The sequence below is a fragment of the Microtus pennsylvanicus genome, chromosome 11 (genome assembly GCF_037038515.1).
Source record: "Microtus pennsylvanicus isolate mMicPen1 chromosome 11, mMicPen1.hap1, whole genome shotgun sequence".
In the NCBI taxonomy this organism is placed as follows: domain Eukaryota; kingdom Metazoa; phylum Chordata; class Mammalia; order Rodentia; family Cricetidae; genus Microtus; species Microtus pennsylvanicus.
In genome coordinates, this window is record NC_134589.1 from 14672849 (window position 1) to 14698320 (window position 25472).

At 43.2% G+C, this 25472-nt stretch overlaps 1 protein-coding gene across 2 annotated transcripts; it reads left to right on the forward strand.

Moving 5' to 3' along the window:
* Nucleotides 1-170: 170 nt before the first annotated feature.
* Nol11 (nucleolar protein 11) lies at nucleotides 171-21734 on the forward strand. 2 transcript variants are annotated; one of them, XM_075990303.1, is made up of 18 exons: nucleotides 171-421; nucleotides 2048-2161; nucleotides 2241-2297; nucleotides 4796-4944; nucleotides 6500-6557; nucleotides 7181-7325; nucleotides 7977-8165; nucleotides 9073-9149; nucleotides 10636-10759; nucleotides 11091-11176; nucleotides 12912-12986; nucleotides 13346-13527; nucleotides 15835-15960; nucleotides 16109-16360; nucleotides 17549-17627; nucleotides 18089-18181; nucleotides 20621-20728; nucleotides 21105-21734. In XM_075990303.1, exons 1-18 carry the CDS (start codon nucleotides 281-283, stop codon nucleotides 21219-21221), a joined length of 2172 nt encoding a protein of 723 aa, XP_075846418.1. In that variant the 5' UTR covers nucleotides 171-280; the 3' UTR covers nucleotides 21222-21734. The 2 variants fall into 2 exon arrangements, with proteins under 2 accessions (XP_075846418.1, XP_075846419.1); XM_075990304.1 differs by having other exon boundaries at nucleotides 176-421; nucleotides 16169-16360.
* The last annotated feature ends 3738 nt before the right edge of the window (nucleotides 21735-25472 follow it).

Sequence of the window (25472 nt, forward strand, 5' to 3'; positions counted from 1 at the left end):
ACGGGCAAAGAGCAGGGAAGCAGAAGCAAAGATTTCTGCTTAGTGCAGCTGATCCGGGAGTCCGGGAGGCGTGGTCTCGGGGGCGGAGCTTTGGCACGAAATCCAGGCCCCACCCACCGGGCGGCGTTCGGCTGCTCCCTTTCCGCCCGCCAGGGGTCGCCGTTTGGCTCGAGTTGCTTTTTCTCCAGTGGCGAAAACGCATCCCTTTCGTGTCCTTTGCTCTCGCGAGAGAAAGCGCAAAGACTGATGGGAGGGATGCGCTGGCTGCAGGCCAGCTAAAATGGCAGCCCTGGAAGAGGAATTCACGTTGTCTACCGGAGTCTTGGGCGCCGGGCCTGAAGGATTCCTAGGTGTAGAGCAGACTGACAAAGCCGACCAGTTCCTAGTGACGGACAGCGGCAGGACTGTCGTCCTCTACAAGGTAAGGGCGGCGGGAGCGGCCGGGTGTCGGTCGCCTCTGTCCGAAGCCGGGGGCGGGTGGCTCGAATTTCTCCTAGCTTGGGACGGAAAGCCGGGAGCGCGCCTGACAGAGCCCCGTGGTCCCGCGGTGGGACGCCGAAGGAGGCTCGGAAGCTGTTTTCTGAGAGGAGTGGAGTGTTTCCGAGTGACAGGCGGCAGTGTCTTGATGCACGTGGGACGCGCTGAGAACCCATGCCTCCCCTTCTCATCTCCCAGAGCCTGACCCAGGGGCTTTCTGTTCCCCTACGGTTTGCTTGCCGAGGGGTCCGGCGGAGATTGAGCGTCAGAGGGTGACAACTGACCGGTCGAAAATGTTACCGCTTCACCCTCCGCTCCTTGATGTTTTTTGGGTTTGTCGGGAGGGGGTCGACGAGACAGAGTCCTTAGTATTCTGGAAAGATTGGGCAATTCTGTTTTCACACTGCGAAGCCCGGATTTGAGAGCCAGAATGTCACAATCTCCTCGCCTGCATTGCAGCCTGATTCCTGGGCCCAGTACACTTACACCTTGCTAATAGAAATCATTTAAAAAGTAGGTTTTTAATCTGGCATTCTGAACAGTTTCTTGTGTCATTAAACAGTTACCCACCTGCTGGGGACAGTCTGCCAGCAATCCCCTGTACACTGTTGGTTTAGATTCCCTCAAACTGCTCTGTCTTTAGGCTCTCCGCTGATTGGGCAGTTTCTGCAGAGGAATACAGTAGGTGATGGGAATTGAGTGGACTGGACCCTACTTACACCAACCTAACTTTCCTTGCCTCTGTTCCACCTGTAATCAATACAGTTTTAAATGTATCATTGTTTATAAACAATGTCTCAAATGAATTTGTTTAGTTTTAGTGAAGAGTTTTGGGAATGTTTTGTTTACTATTTGAGACCGGTCAGGATTTGGATTTGCAATCAGTCCACCTCAACCTCCCCAGAGCTGAGGCTACCACCATACCTAATTTTTGCTTGTGTGTTGTTTGTTTTTAAAGAACACGTTTATCATCATAGCCATTATTAAATGTACATATAGTGAAGTGTATTTACATTACGTTGTTTACATTACATATTTACATTAGTGTACAGCCGTCACCCACATCCGTCTCCAGAACTCTTCATCTTATAAAACTGAAAATCTGAACGCATCAATAGTTCGGAGGGTTGATGGGGTAGCTCAGCTGGTAAAGGCACTAGTCACCAAGTCTGATGACCTGAATTCAGTGCCCCGGATCTACATGGTGGGAGGAAAAGGACTGACCCCTGAAAGTAGTTCTGAACTCATATATGTGTGTGCATACACAAATAAATACATACATGTAATTAAAAATACATAGTAACTCTCTATGCTCGAAGTTGAGTCCAGAGACTCTGGAGTTTGAGGCCAGCCTAGACGACACAGAAAGACCATCTCCAACAAATAAGAAATAACTATTCCTCCAGCCCCTGGTAGCCCACTCTGTCAGTCTTAATTGTTTTAATTTAGGTACTTCATAGATTAGGAATCGTGTTCAATACTGTCATTCGGTGGCTTCTTTTCTTGTTTGGTACATCTAATTGTTCTAATGTCTGAAACTGAAGTCTTGAATTTTGTATTCTTTCACCAGGTTTCCGATCAGAAACCCTTGGGCAGCTGGTCAGTGAAACAAGGTCAGACTGTGACATGCCCAGCTGTGTGCAACTTTCAGACTGGAGAATATATAGTGGTACATGACCATAAGGTAAAGTTAAAAGTGTGTTAGTGTGTGTAACATGTAAATAGGCTATAGAGGACTAATTAAAGTGTACTTTGATTTTAAGGTTTTGAGAATATGGAGTAATGAAGATGTAAACCTGGATAGAGTATTTAAAGCTACGGTAAGTCTTTATGTTTTCTGACATATTTAATTATTGGTGAAACGAAGTAACCCGTAATCTCACATTTGTTATTTTCTATATTGCCTCTGGGCAAAGGAGCCTATGACTGTAGAGAGTTTTCCCTTCCAGCTGTTTTCTTATAGATCATGATAGCTATCTCTCAGCTCACCTCTTAGTAGGTTAGAAAACGCGGCTTTATTATCCCATAAAGACTGATGGTTTAGATAGTTCACCAACGGGGCTGGAGAGACGACTCTACAGTTAGGAGCATTTGCTGCTCCTGCAGAGGACTGAAATTCAGTTCCCAGCACCCACATGATGACGCATAACCACCTGTAGAGAATCTTGATGCCTTCTTGGGCCTCTGTAGTCTTCTTCCTGCACATGGTGCACACACATATACATACATGTAAATGTTTTAAAAAATAAATAATGAGCCGGGCGATGGTGGCGCACGCCTTTAATTCCAGCACTCGGGAGGCAGAGGCAGGCGGATCTCTGTGAGTTCGAGACCAGCCTGGTCTACAAAGCTAGCTCCAGGACAGGCTCCAAAGCCACAGAGAAACCCTGTCTCGAGAAAAACAAAACAAAAAATAAATAAATAAATAAATAAAAATAAATAAATAGTGTTTGGAGTTTGGAATAGACCCTACAAAGTTTCTGTATTGTACATTTTAAGAACAATATGTACTCCAAAGCTACAGAGAAACCCTGTTTCGAAAAACAAACAAACAAAAAATAAGAACAATATGTAATAACCTAAAAAAGAACAATAATTAGGTATTTATATTCTGTTAGTGACCTAAAGTGTGCTGATTTTTCTTAGTGATAAAAATTAGGATCTCAAAAAAAAAATCTTTTTTTCTTTAAATGAGCATTGATATTTTGCTTGCATATCTGCCTGTGTGAAGGTGCCAGATCTCCTGGAACTGGAGTTACAGACAGTTGTGAGCTGCCATGTAGATGCTGGGCATTGAACCTGGGTATTCTGGAAGGCCAGCCAGTGCTCTTAACCATTGAGCCATCTTTCCTGCCCCCATATACATTTTTTTTTTAAAAAAAGATTTATTTATTTGTATTTTATGAGCATTGGTGTATTGTATGTATGTCTGTGTGGAAGCATCGGATCCTCTGCAACTGGAGTTACAGACAGTTGTGAGCCACCTTGTGGATGCTAGGAATTGAACCTGAGACCTGGAAGAGCAGCCAGTGCTCCTAACCTCTGAGCCATTTCACCAGCCAGCCCTTGGTGAATACTTTTAATCCCAGCACCCTGGAGGAAGAGACAGGCAGATCTCTCTGAGTGTGAGGCCAGTGTGGTCTATGTAGGAAGTTTCAGGCCAGCCAGGGCTATGTAGTTAGACCCTGTCTAAACTAATTTCTGTTTCTAAATGTCTAACCTACAAAGTTGTGTGTGTGCGTATATAAAATAATTGATGTATTTTAGGCTAGAAAGGTGGCTCAGTGGTTAAGAACACTGGCTCTTCTTCCAGAGGACCCTGGTTCAATTTTCAGCACTTGGGGGCTGGAGAGATGGCTCAGCGCTTAAGAGCATTGCCTCCTCTTCCATAGGTCCTGAGTTCAATTCCCAGCAACCACATGGTGGCTCACAACCATCTATAATGGGGTCTGGTGCCCTCTTCTGACCTGCAGGCATACACACAAACAGAATACATAATAAATAAATAAATTTTTTTTTAAAAAATTCCAGCACTTACATGGCAACTCACAGCTGTCTGTAATACTAGTTTCAGGGCTTCTGACATCCTCACACAGACATACATGCAGGCAAAATGCCAATGAACATAAGCTAAAAGTTAGTTATATGTAACTGATAAGTTTTAGAACTCTGAGTGAAACCAATTCAAGTCCAGCAGTGTTGTCACATAGACTCTTGAAACTTCTGTGTCGTTTCCTAACAGTGTGGAGAGGTTAGCTATCTCTCTCACCCTTGTTAGGCTTGGCAGCCAGAGTCTTACCTATCATCTCACTAGATGATTTTTTGATTTGTCTTTTCACTGCCTGTGGGGCTGGGGGTTAGCTCAGTGGTGTAATACTTGCCTAGCCTGTCCAAGGCCCAGGTTCAATTTACAGTATTAAAAGTGGGACAGACACGGGGTGGTGGTAAACTGTTAAAGATAATAAATCTTGCTGGGCAGTGGTGGCACACGCCTTTAATCCATAACTCATGGTGCAAAGGCAGGTGGATCTGAGTTTGAGGCCAGATTGGTGTGCGTGTCAGTCTGTCTCTACCTGTGTCCATAGTGTCCCGTGTCCCCGTCTCATCCCCCCCAACTATGTAAGACTGGCCTTGCCTCTGCCTCACAGGTGCTGGAATTAGAGGTGTGCCCTCCATAAATAAGTCTCTTAAGACGTCTTTTAGGTGAGGTGTGGTGGCACATGCTGGTAATGTCACTTGAGAGGCTACAATCAGGAGTCCAAGGTCAGCCTGGACAACATGGCTAGACGCTTTCTAAATATTCGAACACTCTTTCCAGCTGTCGGCCGAGGTCTATAGGATCCACTCAGTACAGAGGACAGAACCACTGGTGCTGTTCCGAAGAGGTGCTGTTCGTGGGCTAGAGGCCTTGCTTACAGAGCCTCAGCAGAGCATTGAAGCTGTCATTCCTGATGAGGAGGTGATCAGGTAAGTTCCAGAGCTTGTGTATGAATTTCCACCAGTAGAGAACGTGCTCTGCATTGCCTTCACTGCATTCTTTACTATGTTTAAATGTGGTTTTGCTTAGAAACATAAAGAGCTGTGATAAAATTCAGTGGTGTATCCCTGCCTAGCATATCTGAAGCTAGCATTAGTCCCTGGAAAACCAAGACAAAATTATCCTAAGTAAGTCCCACTTACTGTTGGGCATGGTCCTATGGAGACAAAGGCAATCAGAGCTCTGAGTTTGAGGCCAGGCTGGTCTGCATAAAAGGCTCTAGGCCAGCAGGAGCTACATAGTGAAACCCTTGCTTTAAAAACAAAACAAAGCAGGGCTGGAAAGATGGCTCAGAGGTTAAGAGCACAGACTGCACTTCAAGAAGTCCTGAGTTCAATTCACAGCAACCTTACATGGTGACTCACAACCTTTAACGAGATTTAGTACCCTCTTCTGATATGCAGGCAGAACACAGCATACATAATAAATAAATATTAAAAAAAAAAAAAAGGAAACTGGGCAGTGGTGCCACAGGCCTTTAATTTCAGCACTCGGGAAGCAGAGGCAAGTAGATCTCTGAGTTTGAGGCCAGCCTGGTCTACAAAGCAAGTTCCAGGACAGCCAGGACTGTTACACAGAGATACCCGGTCTCAAAAAGAAATAAAGAAAAAGTAAAACAAAGCAAAAACAACATTTAGGAGACACTCAGCAAAGTCTCCAAGAGCCTGTGAACCTGTGAGGTCATAGATGATGTGGAACCAACCATAATCCCATCAAATGTCAGAGACCTGCATAGTCAGCTATTTCTGGATTAAATGGATAAAACCAAAAGAACAAGCTCTTTGGTTCTGTCATATTGCCCAGCTGCCAAGCGACGGCCCTTTCCCCTGAAGAGACCATTCCTTGGTAGCAAGAGGTGATGGTGGTGCTTGCAGGCCTCTGCTCGCATAGGCTCTGGACTGATGGTGAATAAGTAGCTCTTTAGTGTGGTGGTCAGACAGTCCTGGACTCCCCTCCTCACCCTTGCTCATCACTCCATTACATTCCCTGTTCATTTAATCTGTGGATCTACCTGGTAGAAGCTAAATTCCTGAAAGCCAAGACGGTGCTGAGCAAGTGGACCTGTGCATTCCTCTAAGGTGTGAGCAGCTGTTCAGGAGTGGGTGACCTTTGGGTTCAAATCACCACTTTGACACAAGCTGGCAATGCTGTTCTGGTCATGGGTCTTTTAGCTTCCCTGTGGCTTATTCTCTGTTGCTTGTAAAAGGCAGGTAAGATTCTAATGTTATCCTAAGAATACTAGTCCCCAAAGTAATTCTGATGAAAGTCCTTCATCGAGTACTCAGTTTTCATTATTGTCTGGGAAGTGTAACAACATCCATTATCTCCAGAACTGCATTTGACAAGTGACAACTCTTAACTACCGAAGTAGGGGTTCTCTGTTGTCCTGGCTCCAAAAACACCATAATAGTTATTTAAGTTTAATTGGTAAATAACATTTCTCAATTGATTTTGTGTTTTCTAATTTTTCTTTTTTTTTAAAAGGTGGTCAGAGTTTTTCATGGTATTTAAGCAACCTGTCTTAATTTTTATTACTGAAAAAGTAAGTGACATCTTTAATTTCTGGTCTTTGTTACATTTTTAAAGTCACCTATGTTATTTTCAAAACTAAAGTGCAATTTTACTATTTTAGAAGGTTATTTCTTTTGTGACCATTAAAGTGCTAGTTACAACTATCTGTATCCCTGAATTAAACATTTTTTTAGCAGATTAATTCATTAACTTTATTTTTATGGTATAAAAGCCCCATGTGAATGAAGCTGGGTAGTGGTGGTGCATGCCTGTAATCCCAGAACTCTGGAACTTGATGCAGGAGGGTGAAGAGTTTGAGGTTAGCATGGGTTACATAGTGAGACACTGTCTCAAAGGACAAGGGGTGTGTATATAGCTCAATGGTACAGCTATTGCTTACCAAGCATAGCATCTCTGCAGTCTTCAATAGCCGGGAACTCACTGTGTAGACCAGGCTAGCCTGGACTTTATTGCATTTTTCTTGTCTTTGCCTCCCAAGTGCTGGGATTACAGGTTCATGCCACCACACCCAGCCTGGGCAAGAAGCTTTTAAGTATTTATTGAAGTAATTAGAATGGAGCAATAACGTCATTTTGATATTTAACTGTAGTTAGTTGGACTGGGAATATTTACAAAACAACTTTTTTCTTGCAGCATGGGAATTATTTTGCTTACGTACAATTGTGCAAATCACACGGCTTAAGCAAATACACACTCTTACTTGGAAAAGAAGAAAAATTTACTAAACAAAATTTTACTGCACGTGTGGATGGGAAATTCATCTCCCTGGTGTCGTTGAGTAAGTTTTCTTTAATAACAGAGGTAGTCATGGAAGGCTGTGAGAGGGTTGTGTACATTACAGATTCTTGTGCAGTTTTCTCCTTCAGCCATTTCATATGACTTTGCTAGGTTTACCATGGACAACAACAAATAATACAATACCTATAGAAGGAAAGGTCACATGTAGCTAAGGCTGGTCCCTGTGATCCTCCTGCCTCTGGCGTCCAGGTGTTAGGATTGCAGAGGTGTGTGTAACCATGTTTCTATGCTGCCAGGTATTGAACTCAAGGCCTCGTACATGGCAGGCAAACATTCTGACCAGTTGAATTACACTCCCACCGTGCACATGATTCAGCATGATGTAATGTGTGTTCTTGTGTGCATGGTCCTCGACTCCCATTTTGAGTCAGAGAACTACTTGAAGACAGTTCACCTCCATCATAGGTTGTCAGGTTTGGTGGCAAGTGCCTTTATATTGCAAACCATTTTACTGACCCCACTCACAAAAAATTTAATATATTTGTTGAGAGAAAGCATAGAGTGATATGATTGTTAAAAGTTCTGAGTTATTTATAATTTGTAGTCTTTAAACACCCTAATACATTTAACTACAGTAGATACAAACTGTCCTTTCCCCATTACTAAACAGTAAATACTTGCTTTCCAACAGGCTCCGATGGATGTGCATATGAAACCTTGATACCATTATATTCAAATGATGCCGAAAACAATCAGAGGTTAGGTAGAGCATTGATGCTCAAGGCAGTTGTGTCTGGTGGTGCTCAAAATGGTACTACCATCACCATCCTGGATCAAGACCACATAGCAGTCCTGGGACCTCCGCTTCCAGCTTCTAAGGGTAACTGAAGTCACCTAAGAATCAAACTTAGCTTTTAGCCTCCAGTCTCCATCATCTTTCTTTGTTTTCAGCAGAATCTTTCTATGTAGCCCAGGCTGGCCTTGATCTCAGGATCCTCCTATCCCAGCTTCCCAAGTGCTGGGATTGTGGTTGTGTGCCACTGTGCCCAATGCCATCTTTCAGTTCATGAATTCCTTAATTTCTGCTAGCATTTCTTCAGTCATTCCTTCCTTGGTTAAATTATTCCTTTAGATGCTAATAAAATGATGTTTCCTTTCCAATTTTCCTTTCTAGGCTGTAGAAACACAGCTGGTTCTATATGTCACTCTTTTTTGTTTTGTTTTGTTTTTCGAGACAGGGTTTCTCTGTAGCTTTGGAGCCTGTCCTGGAACTAGCTCTTGTAGACCAGGTTGGCCTCGAGCTCACAGAGATCCTCCTGCCTCTGCCTCCCGAGTGCTGGGATTAAAGGCGTGCGCCACCACCGCCTGGCTCTATATGTCACTCTTATCCCTTCAGCTCTGCTAAGTTTTTATTACTGCATCTCTGCATGTGTGTGTGTGAGCTTTGCCTTTATTCTCAGGGTAATACTGACTTAATAGAGGGCGAGGGCACATTTCTTCTCTGGTCTAAGAGTTTGGTGCTGATTTGTAATTGGTGGAATTCAGTGGAATTCTTTCTTTGAATGTTGTTTTAATTACAAACTGAGATCTGCTATTATGACCTTCTAGGGCTCTTCCACTCTTCTTTCTACCTACCCTGTGCCTCACTTGTTTGAATTCCTGTGGCAGTCACTCACTTTTATACATGAAGCAAACTTGTGTTTGCACCTCTGCCTCTGTCCTTCACGCCATGATATCATGTGTTTCTATTTAGGTCTGTTTCTGAACTTTTGTATCTTACATTATAGAATGCCTCTCCATATGGAACATAAAGTTTCAAACATTACAGACATCAAAAGAGCTGCCACAAGGAACCAGTGGGCAAGTAAGTTTGATATTTTTATTTTTTGTTGGTTGAGGGGTTTTGGTTTTGTTGTTTTGTTCAGATTTGAGTTTGAGTTTTTGCAAGTAAGTTTGATTTTTTTTTTTCTTGGTTGATTTTGGTTTTGATTTTGTTGTTCAGGTTTGGGTGTGGGTTTTACTTACAGAGTAGGGTGTTACTCTGTAGCCCAGAGTGGCCTCAGAGTTACAGTCCTCCTGTCTTGGCCTCCTAAGAGCTGGAGTTATATATTGCCATCATGCTGTTAATTATTTGGGTTTTTATTGAGTATCTTCTGAGGAAAACAAGAATTACTTTTTGGTTTTTCAAGACACAGTTTCTCTGTGTAACAGACCTGGCCATCCCATAACTCACTTTGTAGACCAGGCTGGCCTCCAACTCATAGAAAGCTGCCTGTCTCTGCCTGCCAAGTGCTGGAATTAAAGATGTGCACCACCACCACCTGACTTATAATTTATTTTTTTACTTAAGAGATTACATTTGGTTCAGGTTTTGTTTCAACATTTTCTATATACTTATGACTTTCATTTGTTTTGTTTTTGTTGGTTTGTTGGCTTTTTGGAGGTTTCTCTGTAGTCCTGACTGCTGGAACTTGCCCTGTAGACCAGGCTGGCCTGGCCTTGAACTCTGAAATCCGACTGCCTCTGCCTCCCAAAGGCTGGGATTAAAGGCGTGTGCCACCGTTACTGGAGTTTCAAAGCACTAAATTATACCTAATTTTAGGTCAGAGGAGAACAGTTTGCTTTTTAGCTCTGCTTTCATTTTTGCTTTTTATTTTTTGTGTATTAAACTATAGCCTAAGGTATTGCTATTTCTAATAAATTGACCTTTAAATGTTACCATGGAACTACGTAAAGAATTAAAATTTTGCAGGACAGTGGTGGCGCACACTTTTAATCCCAGCACTCAGGAGGCAGAGACAGGAGAGTTTGTGTGAGTTTGAGGCCAGCCTGGCCTACATACAGAGTGAGTTCCAGGACAGCCAGGGATGCACAAAGAAATGCTGTCTCAAAACAACAAAAAGTCAGCGCATGAGTCCATCAGTGCTGGATGAAGATGGTGCTGTATATTACATTGTGGAACTTGGTTCATAGAGAAGAATGACATGTCATTTGTAGGGAAAGTAGATGGAAGTTTTTAAAAATCAGAATTTCCTCTCATGGCTGAATTTAGACTTAGCTGTGTATAAGACATGAGAATTTAGCAGAGACGATGGAAAGAAGAGAGAGATTGGGGAGCAGGAGAGCGGGTGAGACAGTAAACAAGGGTCCAGGGCAAGTGATTTTGAGTGTATGTGAAATATAATGAAACCCATCATTTGGTACAGTGAATACATGCTAGTAAAATAAGGTACGGGCCTTTGTCGAGTCAGATCTCCGGGGGATGGATGGATGGATGGATGGATGGATGGATGGATGGATGGATGGATGGATATATGTGTGTGCTGACTTTTTAAAACTTTTTTTTTCAGCTCTGGTATCACGGGGAAGCATTATTTATGTTGCACGGAAAATGTCTAACTGTGATTCCATACAAGTGTGAAGTGTCATCTCTGGCAGGCGCTCTCGGAAAGCTCAAGCATACTCAAGAGTCAGGTTGGAACCTCTCTACTCTTTTTATTGACACAGAAAATTTATTAGTTCCTGGTTTCTTTTTTCTTTTCTTTGGGTTTTTCTAGACAGGGTTCCTCTGTGTATCTCTGGCCGACCTGGAACTCACTGTGTTGACCAGGCTAACATTAAACTCACAAAGAACCACCTGCCTCTGCCTCCCAAATGCTGAGATTAAAGGTATGCACACTACTGCCTAGTTTGAAGCCTCTCTTAAATTGTGTATAAATTTAAATTGTTTTCTTTTGCTGTTGTCCTTTAATTTGATGGTGTTAAGTCAGAATAGTCCAGTAATTTATGTTTTGTCTTTCTGCAGACAGTCATTCCATGCCCCATTTTGTAAACTGGGAAACGTGTTCAGGATATGAAACTGAGTCCTACAGTGCAGAGCAGTCAAGAACTGTAAGTTCAGTAGTTGGCTGAGTAATGTTGGTGGCATTGTAAAATTAAACAGGAAGAGCTGGCACTGCCTTAACCCTTCATGTTTGTTTACCTCTTTTTTTGTTTTGTTTTGTTTGTTTTTCTTTTTTTTCGAGACAGCATTTCTCTGTAGCTTTGGAACCTGTCTTGGAACTAGCTCTTGTAGACCAGGCTCGAACTCACAGAGATCCATCTGCCTCTGCCTCCCAAGTGCTGGCATAAAGCTTCAACAGAACTTAAAACCTTTATCTAATACTTGTAAATCTAGCTGTTAACTGGATTTAGTTGGTGTTTTTTGTTTTGATTTGGTTTTGTTTTTTCGAGACAGGGTTTCTCTGTATAGCCCTGGATGTTCTAGAACTCACTTTGTAGACCAGGTTGGCCTTGAACTCACAGAGATCCACCTGCCTCTGTCTCCTGAGTGCTAAGATTAACAGCATGCACCACCACCGCTCAGCTAATTATTTTTAAATATGTGTTTGTTTTATGTTTATGTGCCCACGTATATATGTGCTTTAGATACATGCAGGAACCAGCCAAGGATGAGAGAGTCAGATTCCCTAGAACTGGAGTTACAGATGGTTTTGAACTCCATGTGGGTGCTGAGAACCAAACTCAGATCCTCTGCAAGTGCAGAAATGTTCTCAGTGGTTATACTGAGCTATCTCTCCAGCTCCAGCGTGTGTTACTATTTAAAGATATGTGTGTTAATAAACTAAGTCCCAGGTAGGAAACTAGGCCAGTTTTCAATTAGCAGTAATGCCCTTCTGAGTAGAGAGGTTTATCAAAGCTGAGTGTTGTGGCTTGTGCCTCTGATTTCAACACTTAGGAGGCCAACTAGGGAGGATCAGAAGTTTGAGGATAGTCTGGGCTTCATAATGAGTTGCAGACCCACCTAAATTAAAAAAAAAAAAAAGTCTTTATCTCATTTCAAAGTTGTAATAAAAGCATTTTATTTATCATTAAGCTTTTTTTTTTTTAGTATGTGGTTGGGGTAGAGAGATGGTTCAGTAGTAAAGAATGCTTGTAGCTCTTGCAAAGGACTCAAGTTTGGGTCCCAGCACTCATAAAAGACAGCTCACAGCTGCCTCTAACTCCAGCTCCAAGAGACCCAGTGACTTTTTGTAGCTAACTCAGGCACCTCTGTTTACATACACATACACTGAAGCACATGCTGACGTACACTGAAAAGGAAAGTCTTGGAGCTGCAGAGGTGACTCAGTAGTTAAGAGTTCTGCCTGCTCTTAAAATAAAAGACCAAGGTTTGTTCCCAGCATTCATGTGGTAGCTCAAAGCCATCTATAACTCTAGTACAGGGGATCTAACTTCCTCTTCTGGCCTCCATGGGTACCAGGCACTTGCATGGTACGCTTGCATACATGCAGCCAAAACACCCATGCACAAAAAAATAGAAATAGCTGGGCATGGTGTCTCTTAACTTTAATTCCAGCACACAGGAGGCAGAGACGGGTTGATCTCTTTGAGTTTGAGGCCAGCCTTGTCTACATGGTGAATTTCAGGACAGCCAGGACTATATAGAGTGACTCGTGTCAAAAAATTAAAGCTAACTAAAATTTCTTTTAGAATAAATCCTTAACATAAGTATTTTGAAGTGTATGATCATACCAAGTATACTAATTTGTTGTATAGTCCTCTAAATTTTTTATGTGTCTTTTACATTTTTTTGAAAGCCTAAAATGGATTTATTTTTTTACAGCTAAGGAAAAAAAATATTGAAATAAATTTACAGCCAGAAGTTCCAGGAGCCAAACAGCTTTTATCAATAATAAAGGTAAATTTAAAAAAAGAAAATTAGAAGTCAGACTAGTGAGATGGCTCAGTGGTAAAGGCACTTGTTTCACAGGCCTGCTCTACTCTGTCCTATCACAGGCCCAAGCAGCTTCTTTATTCATTAACCAATAAAAGCAACACATATACAGGACTTCCCATACTGTGTGTGTGTATGTTGTAAAACAAGTCACCTTGTTTCAGTGGATTGCATGGATATTCATCTTTTGAAAGAATGTTGTGCTGGCAAGTTTTGTTTTTGCTTTTTTGGGTTGTTTTGTTGTTGTTGTTGTTGTTGTTTTTTAAGTTCAGAGTGACATTTCATAATGTATCAGACTAAATTCTTTAATTTTGCCCTTTCAGAAAGGTTCAGAAAAGCATATTGAAGTCGAACTACGTAAATTTTTGGCTAAATCAACACCTGACTTTCATACTGTAATTGGAGATATAGTAGCAGGACTTCTGGAAAGGTGTAAAACAGAGCCATCATTTTACCCCCGGAACTGTCTGCTGCAGCTCATCCAAACGCGTGTGCTTTCCTACAGGTACGTGTGTGTCCCTACCTCATATTCGGCATTCTTTTGAACTTGTTCTTTGTACTTGTGACATTTTTATGTGAAAGTAGTTCCCAAGGAGGTGGCTCACTGAGTAAAATGTGAGGACTGGAATTCGACCTCCTAGAACCCACATAAAAGTATGGTGGGGGCTGGGCAGTGGTGGCACACGCCTTTAATCCCAGCACTCAGGAGGCAGAGGAGGCATCTCTGAGTTTGAGGCCAGCCTGGTCTATAAGGGCCAGTTCCAGGACAGCTAGGACTGTTATATAGAGAAACCCTGTCTTGAAAAACCAAAAAGGTATGGTGGGATATGGCAACCCACGTAAATCCCAGTGCTTGAGAGTTGAAGATAAGACTAGTCAAAACTTCCGGCTCTACCTTCAGTGGGAGACCCTGCTTGTTGCAGGGCGAAGAGTGATGGAGGAAGCCACTCAGCATTACTCTCTAGGGCCTCCACAGACACAAGCATACACTTACATGATACACATTCATAAGTGAACGTGTATGAATTCACACTGCACACACATATACAACCAGAGAGATTGCCACTGAGGTGTGGTAGTCATCTTCATTGCCTTTAGTCCTGTCGTAATGAAGTCAGCTGCACCACATAGACTGGACTTTCACAGCTTCCCACTTTACAGGGACTCCAATCCCGTCACACATTGCCTGGTCTCAGTTTTCACATCTTTACCCTCAAAGTTACTATTGTATATTAATACTGCTGACTTTGCTATAAGCTCAAGGTGTGGCTTGAATCACAGCTACATCAGCTTCTTTTTGCTGGCTCCGTGGAAACATTTTGCTAGGCAGTTGCGTTCGAGGAGCAACTTTCTTTAAATGAACCTGTATATATTCACTAGATAGATCTTCTGAGGGATGGAGTTTTGCCCTTGACAGCTTTCCTATTGTCCAGTGTAGCACAAAAGGTTTCTTGTTAAGAGTGTTGATCTCTTTAATAGTTTTAAGTTGTTTCTCAGTAGCAAACTAAATGATCACTTTTGAAATTTCCTCTATGAAACAAACTAGTCTGCTATTGCTCAGTTCAACTTCATGTATGTTCTCAGGTTGTGGACAGAATGAAGCCAGATTCTTGGTCAGACTCCCACACAAATGGCCTATAGCCCAGTTCCTCAAACATCTCTTGTTCCACTGTCTGCACTTCTCTCAGCTTTGCTGTTTTTAGGGTCCCACCTGAATGGCCTCTCGAGCTCCTTTCAGCACTTAACTGTCTCTTGAACCCCAGATACCAAACTCTTCCACATTGTAGCCTTAAAAAGTTTCAGCAGCCTGGGAGTCACATAGGTTCCTGCAGCAGCTGGGGAAACTAAGACAGCGGTGATGCTGCATGCCTGTGATTGAGACTTGGTGGGTCACGGCAGGGAGAGGATGAGTTTGAGACCAGCCTCTTCTTTAAAAGGACCTGGGTTTATTTTCCCAGCACCCACTTGGTGGCTTGACCATCTGTAACTCCTGTACCTTGGATCCAGTACCCTCTTCTGACTTTCATAGACAGCAGGCATACATGTGGTCACACTGTTTTGGTTGTTCAAGACAGGGTTTCTCTGTGTAACAGTCTTGGCTGGCCTGGAACTTGCTTTTGTAGACCAGGCTGGTCTCAAATTCACTGAGATCCACCAGCCTTTGCCTCCCAAGTGCTGGGATTAAAGGCAAGCACCACCACCACCACCCAGCTGTGGTCACAGACTTATATGCAGGCAAAACACTCATAAAATAAATTATTTAAGAGCCGGGCGGTGGTGGCGCATGCCTTTAATTCCAGCACTTGGGAGGCAGAGGCAGGCGGATCTCTGTGAGTTCGAGGCCAGCCTGGTCTACAAGAGCTAGTTCCAGGACAGGCTCCAAAGCCACAGAGAAACCCTGTCTCGAAAAACCAAATAAATAAATAAATAAATAAATAAATAAATAAATAAATAAATAAATAAATAAATAAAATTATTTAGTCAGTTCATGGCACACGTCTTTAATCCCAGAATTTTGGAGGCCGAGGCAGATAGATTTCTGTGACTTTGAAGCTAGCCTAGACTACAGAGCTAGTAATAGGACAGCCAGGGCTAGACAGAGAAACCCTCAAAAAACAAACAAGCAAACAAAAAATTAAAATAATTTTTGTTCTTTTGTTTAGTTTTGTGTGTGTGTGTTGTTTTGGTTGGTTGGATTTTGGTTTTCAGGACAGGGTTTCTCTATGTAGCCTGTGACTGTCCTAGAACTGTAGTTTTAATTTTTTTAAATGATTTTTTAAAATTATAGTAATTGTCTTATTTTTGATCTCAGCTTGTGCCCTGGCCTGATGGAGATTGCTCTGGAGCACACAGATGTGCAGATGTTACAGCTGTGTCTACAACAGTTCCCTGACATCCCTGAGTCTACCACCTCTGCTTGCTTAAAACTTTTCTTGAGGTAAGTTAGAACCCGTGGTCTCATTCCCATGATATCATTGGAATCTGTGACTTATTTGACTTCTAAAATGTTGAATTCTTAGAAAATAAACTTTCAGAGGTTCAGATAATGAGAAGAATTAACCTCTTGCTTTTAATTAACATCGTAGCATTGGTGATGACTGTCTTCGAGACATTAATATCAATATGGAGTCAGTTTTTGATTATAGTGATACCATACAAGATGAGCAAAAGGAAATGGAAGAACAAACTGAAATTGTTCAAAATGGCTTCAGTCCCGAAGACAGTAGCTGCAGTAAAGACAGTCAGCAGTTAAATAAAAAGCCTGAAGATGAAGCAAAGGAGACCGTCTCTTTCCCCGTGACCGCATGTCCTGTGGCCCCAAAGCGAGCTGCTCTGCTGTATCCTTCCAGGTGGTTCCGATGCTCTGCTGTCAGGGATATAGTTATATACCAAGCAGTAACTAAGGCATGATTCAGTTTTTTCCCCTGGTTTTTTTCAATGTCTGCTTGAAATGGATTATATTCGATGCTGCTTTCAACTAATTTATTAAACCCATTTTTTTCTCTCTCTCCCCTTCCCCATTAAGTGTGTGTGTGTGTGTGTGTGTGTGTGTGTGTGTGTGTGTGTGTGTGTGTGTGTTGGAGTGGATGACTCCCATGGTCTTATGCATACTCGTCAAACTCTACCTCCAAGCTACCTTCCGTCACCATTGAGGTCTGTTTTCTTTGAGGGTTTTTTTGTCATTTAATTTGGTTTAATTTTGTTTTGCAATGTGGCTCACATAGCCTTGGCATCCTCCTTTCTCTCCTTCTGGAGTGCCAAGATCATGTCACCATGTCTCACTTGCCTGTTTTCTTTCTTTTTTGCTTTTCTTCTGTTTTCTTTTTTTTTTAATATTTATTTATTTATTTGTTTGTTTATTTATTATGTATACAATACTCTGTCTGTGTGTATGCTGCAGGCCAGAAGAGGGCACCAAACCCCATTACAGCTGGTTGTGAGCCACCATGTGGTTGCTGAGAATTGAACTCAGGACCTTTGGAAGAGGAGGCAATGCTCATAACCTCTGAGCCATCTCTCCAGCCCTTCTTCTGTTTTCTTAATTAAGAAGATAAAATATGCCGGGCGGTGATGGCGCACGCCTTTAATCCCAGCACTCGGGAGGCAGAGGCAGGCGGATCTCCGTGAGTTCGAGGCCAGCCTGGTCTACAAGAGCTAGTTCCAGGACAGGAACCAAAAAGCTACGGAGAAACCCTGTCTTGAAAAATCAAAAAAAAAAAAAAAGAAGAAGAAGAAGAAGATAAAATACTAGCTAGAGAGATGGCCCAGTGGTTAAGAGCAGTGACTGCTCCTCCAGGGTACCCGAGTTCAATTCCTAGCACCCACATAGCAACTCACAACTGTAACTCTAGTTCCAGGAAGTTAAATAGCCCTCACATAGACACACATGCAGGCAGAACACCATGCACATAAAAATAAATCATTAAAAAAGAAGAGTATTGGTGATTAGATCTCCTGTAAACCAGGAAGTGACGACTCGTAGCAGTCCTTTTCTTTCTTGAGTGTTTTCCTTTAGTCCTGAGTAGAAATGCAGTTCTCCACTCAGCGTACAGTGAGACCTTCCTCCTGCCGCACCTGAAGGACATCCCCGCAAAGCATGCCACGGTGAGTCTCCTGCATGACTGTACATTTTATTTCTGGTCTAAATTGTGCTGCTTAATTCTGAGCAACTGGTAGGCCATTCTAATCTGTGGGATACTTCCATATGCATAGAGAGAGCCCCACATGTGATGAGAATTGCTCCAAGGTCTGCCCTGCTGGAAACGAGCTTAAACCATCTTAGGTTGTCATTGAAAGGACTCTTAAAATAACTGAAAAAAGAAGAGAAAAGTTCTCTTTTCTGATCTGTTTTTTACTGGTCTGAGCTCATTACCCTCCTGTCCTAACTCTCAGTGGTGACAGGGACTCCATTTTACTCATTCTGTCCCCTAGAACCTGTCACATTTGTTTGATACGTAATTTAATTGAACAGCATTGTAAACTTTTTTATGCTGTCTGCTGGGTTTATTTGTAGAGAATGTTTTCTACCGGATTGGTAAGTTGTGCTCCTCTTTTCCCTCCCACAGCTATTTCTCCAGTATTTGTATTTCCTCTATCTGAAGTGTAGTGGCAATGCTACCATGACTCTTCCTGGAGTAAGCCCTCCAACGCTGAGCCAGGTAAGATAACTTTTGCCTTTGTACAGAAACCTTGGCATACAGTGTCAGCCTTGTAGTTCTGTAACCAAGATGGGAAGACGCCGCCTCCTCCCTTGTGCAGGTCGCTGGATTGCAGAGGGCTTCTCTGTTCAATAGATGGATTTCTAGATTCATAATTACAGATTACAGAATCCCAAAGTCATCTTTGTAGGGGAACGTTTCTATAGTATCAAAAAGGTTTCAAAAGTAAACTTTGGGACCAGGCATGGTGGCACATACCTTTAATCCTAATACTCAGAAGCCAGAGCAGGTGGGTCTCTATGTGTTCAAGACTAGTCTGGTCTACGTAATGAGTTCTCATAGTGAGAACCTGTCTCAAAAAGCAAGGGAAAAAAAGGTAAACTTTGTACCTCTCTCCTCCAACCTCTCTTAGAGATAACCAACATTAAAAGTTTCTCTTGTGAACTGGGCATTGGTGGTGCACACCTCTGATCCCAGTACTTGGGGGGGCAGAGACAGGCAGATCTCTGAATTTGAGGCCAAACTGCTCTATATAGTGAGTTCCAACACAGCCAGAAAAAAACCTGTCACAAAAAAACGAACAAACAAAAACTCAGAAAAGTATCTTTTGTGTCTAGAAATACTGATTCTAGACACATTCTTTTTGTCTTTGATTTTTGTCTTTGTGACATAAGACCTTTAGTGTGTGTGACATTCTGCAAGTTAATTCATTCTTTGTCTCAGTGCTATGCTGCAGACTTATCTTGGCCTGGTATATCCATTTTTTTTCTCACCCCCTCTTGGTGCATTGCTTGCACGTTCTGCAACATAAATAAGCTTTAGGTGTTAGTCTTCTCATGGCTTTCCTTGTAGGTTTATTCCCACAAGAGAAACACTAAGGGAAGCAGGCATGTGTTTTCAGTTTTCAGAATGCCAGATTACCTTCCCAAAGAGTTGTGACTGGGACTGCCCTGTAGTTCCCACACTCTGCCCACACCTGCTATTGTCCAACTTCTCAGTCTTGCTAATCAGATAGGAACAGTGTTGCCCTGGATTGTCTTGTGTTTCTTGACAATAGAGGGGGAAGTAGTTTTTCTTTATTCTTTTTTGTGAGACCATATTTACTTAGCTTCTCTATCCATCTTTCTATTGTAGTGCCTGTTTGCGGGGAGGTGTTTATAAACATGTCCTTGTGTATTGAGTTAGTTTCTGTCGTTTGTCTTGCTACTGTTTTAGTGTCTTTTTTTGTTTCTTATTTGATAGTTCATGTGTTATGTATGCAGTAACTTCAATCTTTCTCCCTGTTACCTCTCTCTCCCTATTCTGATGAGGCCCTTTATTCCTGAGATGTGCCCTTCACATGATTTATTTAGTGGGGCTGTGTGTGACCCACCGAGTCTGGTTAGTGGTCCTTCATGAGCATGCATGAGGGCATCTTCTAGATCAGGAGCTACTTTCCAGTGGCTGTACCACTGGATAAATAGACACCCCTCACCAACTCTGGGAATTGCCAACAGTCGAGTCCGTCAGGGAGGATGGTGCCTCACGTGCCATCAGTATAATTTTTCTAGGCAAATTTTAATTTTTGTGCTCTAGGCTGCCACACTGCCTGGCTGTGTTGTTTTTGTCTTTTGTGAGAAGGTCTTGGCATAGCCCAGCCTGGCCTGGAACTCACGTCAGTTATCTTCTTCCACCGCTGAGGTGCTCTGAGTACAGATGGGAGACACCACAACAGAACACAGCCTCCTGCGTAAGATGGCCAGTGCTGCCCGCGGGATTAGATCTCATCTGGCCTTCCTCTCACCGACTCATGTTATCCTCACAAAGTATAAAAGCGGGAAGAAAATATTTATGCTTCATAGAAGTTACTCCATCTCTAAACTGAATGTTCAGACTTCCATGAGGATTTGTTTTTCTAACCGTAGTGGTGGTACATAACCTTTATTCCCAGCGCTTTTGGGAAAAAGAGGCAGGCAGATCTCTGATCTATATGGTGAATTCCAGGACAGCCTGGGCTACATAGTGAAATCCTCTTTCAGGAGAGATGGCTCAGCAGTTAAAAGCACTGGCTGTTCTTCCAGAGATCCAGAGTTCAGTTCCCAGCACTTTAATTGTGGCTCACAGCCATCTGTAAATGAGATCTGGTACCCTCTTCTGGGCAGAGCACTGTATGAATAATAAACAAACAAACACTGTATTCAAAATAAACAAATGAGTAAGTAAACAAATAAATAGGATAATGAATGATTGAGTGAGTGGATGAAACAAAGCCTGGCAGTGGTAGCACACTCCTTCAGTCCCACCACTTGGGAGGTGGAGGACAGCGGGGTCTACGACGGAGAGGTCCAGGATATCCAGGGCTGTTACACAGAAAGACCCTGTCTCAAAAAACCAAAAGGGAAAAAAAAGATTTGTGATGAATTTGAATTAATGGACTAATCTTTTTGTATTTATCTCCAGATTATGGATTGGATATGCCTACTTCTAGATGCTAATTTTACTGTTATCTTAATGATACCAGAAGCGAAACGACTCTTGCTTAATCTTTACAAATTTGTGAAATCTCAGGTTTGTGTTTATTTAATTCTTTCCAGTTAATGTTATTCTGAGTGGGGTGATGTGTTTGTTGGTCAGAACGATGTGTTAGAGAGTAGTTCTCTTCTCCTGTCCCTGAGTTCCAAGGGGCCTGTCTTGTGCCTTGTCTCAAGTAATACCTTGTTTGTTTTTTAAAAAAACTAGTTAAATATAACTATAATGCATATACCTTATCTTTAATATTTGGTTATGTCAAGATGGGAATCGGCTTGTGATAGAGGGAATGATACATACGTAAGGCCATTGATTCATTCCAGTCCAAAAAACAAAAATGTTCCTGGAAAAGCCATTAGCAGTATGTCGTATGTAGAGTTATGGTAAAGTTACTCTGGGTCTTTGTCTTCTTCAGATTTCTGTCTATTCCGAGCTCAACAAGATTGAAGTGAGCTTTCGGGAGCTGCAGAAGTTGAATCAGGACAAGAGCAGCAGAGGACTGTACTCCATCGAAGTGCTGGAGCTCTTCTGACAGAGCAGTTCTCCGTCATGGACACTTCATGGAGTTCTCTCTTTTAATTTTTATTTTTTTATTTGTTTTGGTTTTTCTGGGACAGCATCTCACCATGTAGCCTGGTCCTGGAACTGGATATGTAGACCAGGTTAGCCTCAAACTCACAGAGATCCACCTGCGTCTACCTCCCAGAGTGCTGGGATTAAAGGTTGCGCCACCATGCCTGGCTTGATGGAATTCTTTATGTGAATCCACCTGTTCATCCAGGGAAGAAAGTTTTGGTTGCATCCATCATCCCTCGGTGTCTAAAGAGAAGTGTGACTTCCAGGCCATCACATCGCCGCTACAGGGCTCCCACAAACCTACTCTCGGTTGTAGACATCCCTGGAAGGAGATTATGGAAGTTTTTTAAATATGGAATTGAGCTGATTTTAAGTAAACTTATTTGTGTATTGATAAAAGTTTATAATTTCTTATCATACATTTGGAGAATAGTTTTTCTGTTAATAAAAGAAACAGACCATCTTTGAAGAGTCGACCCAGAGAGAGTGTATTTCTCCCTCAGAACCGTTCCAGCTCATCTGTATCTGGCTGCAGAGACCATGCCACATGGAGGAGCCCTTAGGACTCCCAGCCAGCCTGGTGCCTGCTGCCTCCTGCCATTTCTCCGTCCTTCACCTGCTGCCAGCCTTCTCCCTGCTCAGGGCTGGGAAGTTCCCTCTTCCAGTGTCTTATCTCAGATGAGCTGTATGACAAGGATATGACAAAATCGATTTCTAGGATCTCATTCCCAAATAATGAAATAGTCTCCTAAAAAACTGTTGTACTGAAGCCAGTGAGAGAGCTCAGTGCGTAAATAGGAGTGCGAGCTTTGCAGGCCTCTTGACCGGTTCAGTCCCTGGAGTCCATGTCGAGCAGGGGAGAGCCAGCCTCACTGAGTTGTTCTCTGCCCTCCACACAAGCGCCAGGACCTACACTACACACACACACACACGACTGTAATCCCAGCACTCAGGAACAAAAGCTCTCTATGGGCTCATGGTCAGCTTCATCTACAGAGTGAATTCCCGAACACCCAGAGCTACATAGTGAGACCCTGTCTCAAACCCTCACCCCAGTTTTCTTAAAAAATAGAAAATCTTTATGGGTTGATTGATAATAGGTGAGTGGTTTCCACAGTTGGGTTAGGACAAGTCAGTCGGTCTGATGCTAGAGCCCGTGCACACAGAGCCTTGGTCGTCCATGTTAGGAAGAGGCACAGGAGTCAGCTGTGGTGGAAACAGGTTCCCCTCGAGCCATCGCTGATCTCTGTGTGAACTTACATAGTTGTACAATGTGTCTGGAATTTCAACTATTAAGGCTAAGGAAAAATAATCCTAAATTTGAGACTGCCCTGGACTACGTGGACCCCCGTCAGGGAGACAAAAGGGAGAGGTCAACACGATTGTTAAATGTCACGTTTTCTTTATGTCATGACAACTTCTGTTAGGCCAGCGTTTGGGTTTGTTTTGAGACAGTAACTGTAGCGCTGATGGTCCTTGACCTCACAGTATAACTAGGCTGGCCTTGAACTCAGAGATCCCCCTGCCTCTGCCTCGATACCCTGTGCAGGTTGTCCTCCTAACTCCACATGAACACCTGAAATGGGGCTGGAATGGAAAGCAGGCCTGGGGGAAATGCTCACCAGTGAGCCTCTGCCCCGGTTATAACTAAGCCAGAAAACAAGCAGAGGTCCCCGAGGCAGTCGGTGTACAGGCTCAGGTTTGCTTTTCATGGCTTGTGGTTTGGTTGTACCTGAGGATGGCTTCTGTCATGAAATTAACTTGTCGGGGAGGAGGCAGAAATCCTTAATAAATAAATTAAAAAAAAAAGAAATTAGCTTGTCAAGAGTCAAACGAAGGCCAGGCATGGTGGCACACTGTAGAGGCAGGAGGACCAGGGTTTCAGGATCACCCTGGGCTGTGTTAGCGTTTTCAGAGAAACGAACCAAATAGAAGTATTGTCACTAAATCCTGACGGGAACATTAATAATTTGGTTTATAAATATTAATGGAAGCAGATTCCTGGTGATTAAAGCATCCAGATTGTTTTCATGTAGGTGATGAAATGTAACCACCCTAGATAAGAACATGAATTACAGAGGAAGGACCACTTGACTTTTAATTGCCTTTAAGTACTAGTTGCAGTTGAGGTACTAAATTTAGGAGCTAAGTAAGAATTTCATAAGGATGTGCAGAGACAGCAACTGGTAGGCTGATTCTTCAAGGATTGCGCCTTCCCCTTCCACGGGCAAAGCACAGGACTGTAGTTACTGCACAGGTGTGCAGCCAACAGCGGTCAGGCCTGGATGGTCGCTGCCTGGTTTGCTTCTCTGTTGCTGTGGGGATGCACAGGCCAGGGCTGGAGAGGTAGCTCAGTGGTTTAAGGGCTTAGTGCCTAGCAACCACTTCAGGCATGCTCTGTGGGCACGAGAGCTCAAGTGCAAACAGAATTGTGTAACAGAAAGTGAACTACTAGGGCTGGAGAGATGGCTCCGAGGTTAAGAGCACTGGCTGCTCTTCCAGAGGTCCTGAGTTCAATTCCCAACAACCATATGGTGGCTCATGACCATCTGTAATTTGATCTGGCTCCCTCTTCTGGCCAGCAGACTGAACACTGTAATAATAAATAAATAATTTTAAAAGAGAAAGAAAGTGAACCACACAAGCACAAAGACAATTCTGAGTCAAAACGACTTAGGGAAGGAAAGGGCTTACTTTATCTTACAGGTAACAGTCTTGTCAGTGAGGGACGTTCAGGCAGGGAGCCTGGAGGGGCCCATGCTGACTATGCTTAGCTAACCTTGTGTAGCTCGGGACCACCTGCCTTGGGCATGGTGCGATGCCTTGTGGGCTGGTCCCTCCATCAACTAATAATAACCAGACAGCCCCCCACGGAAGCCTCCAAGCTCACCTGATGTAAGCAGTTCCTGGGCTCATGGGTCCTTCCTCAGGACCGTGGTTCTGCCAGGCCGACAGCTAAAGCTAGCACCAGCTGGAGCAGTAACTGGGGTCTGGAGTGAGTCATCGGTTCCCATGCAGGCGGTGTGTTTTGTGCTCTAAACTTTCCAATCACCAGTCATGTTGTTATGTTGTTTTACGAACATAGAATAATGGGTTGTATTGCATAGACTTATTTTTTTAACTTTCAATAAGTTTCTTACATTCTTTTTAACTTGGGGGATGGGGTTGCATGCCATAGTGCATTTAAATATGGAAGTCATGAGACCATACTAGGACTCTGTTCCAGGGATCCACCCAGGTCGTCAGACTTGCATAGTGAGGGCCTGTACCTAATTGGCCATTTCAGTGGCCTATTTTGAACTACTTACTTTCCCTCCCCACCCCCCCCAACCCCTGCTTTTCAGACCGGGTTTCTCTGTGTAGCCCTGGCTGTCCTGGAGCTCACACTGTAGACCAGGCTGGCCTCGAACTCACAGAAATCTGCCAGCTTTTGCCTCCTGAGTGCTGGGATAAAGGCATGTGTCACCACCATCTGGCTGTAATCTAGGTTTTTTTTTTTTTTTTTTTTTTTTTGGTTTTTCGAGACAGGGTTTCTCTGTAGCTTTGGAGCCTGTCCTGGAACTCGCTCTGTAGACCAGGCTGGGCTCGAACTCACAGAGATCCGCCTGCCTCTGCCTCCCGAGTGCTGGGATTAAAGGCGTGCGCCACCACCGCCCGGCGTAATCTAGGTTTTAAACTTGTCTTTGGTTATAAGTTTTGTTTTTTTATTTAATTAGTTCAGATTTTCATACCCGTGTTACAAGCCATGTAACACAAGCCACAAACACCTGTAACTCAAGCTCCAATGAGTCAGACACCCTCTTCTAGAAAGGCCCCAAACAGGAAGGAGCGTGCTTTCACACACATTCCTTCTCTCCACACAGACACACAAAAGAATTTTGCAGACGGGCATAGCGGCCCATTCCTTTAATCCCAGCACTGAAGAGGCAGAGGCAGGTGGGTCAGAAGCAGAGAGCCAGAGGTGTGGCCTCCCTGGGAGAATGCTTTCCTAGCTGGCCTGAAGCTCTCCATTTGATCCTAGCACTGCTATAAAGTATCATGGAGTACGGCTTAACTGCACAGTGAGTCTGAGGCCAGCCTCAGGGAGACCCCATCTCAAACACTGGGAAAAGGAAAGGGACTGAGACAGCAAGGTAGGGGATGGGGCTGCGTTATTCGACCTGAGTGTTTACTGAACACCTCCCAAGGACAAGTTGATCTCCGTGAG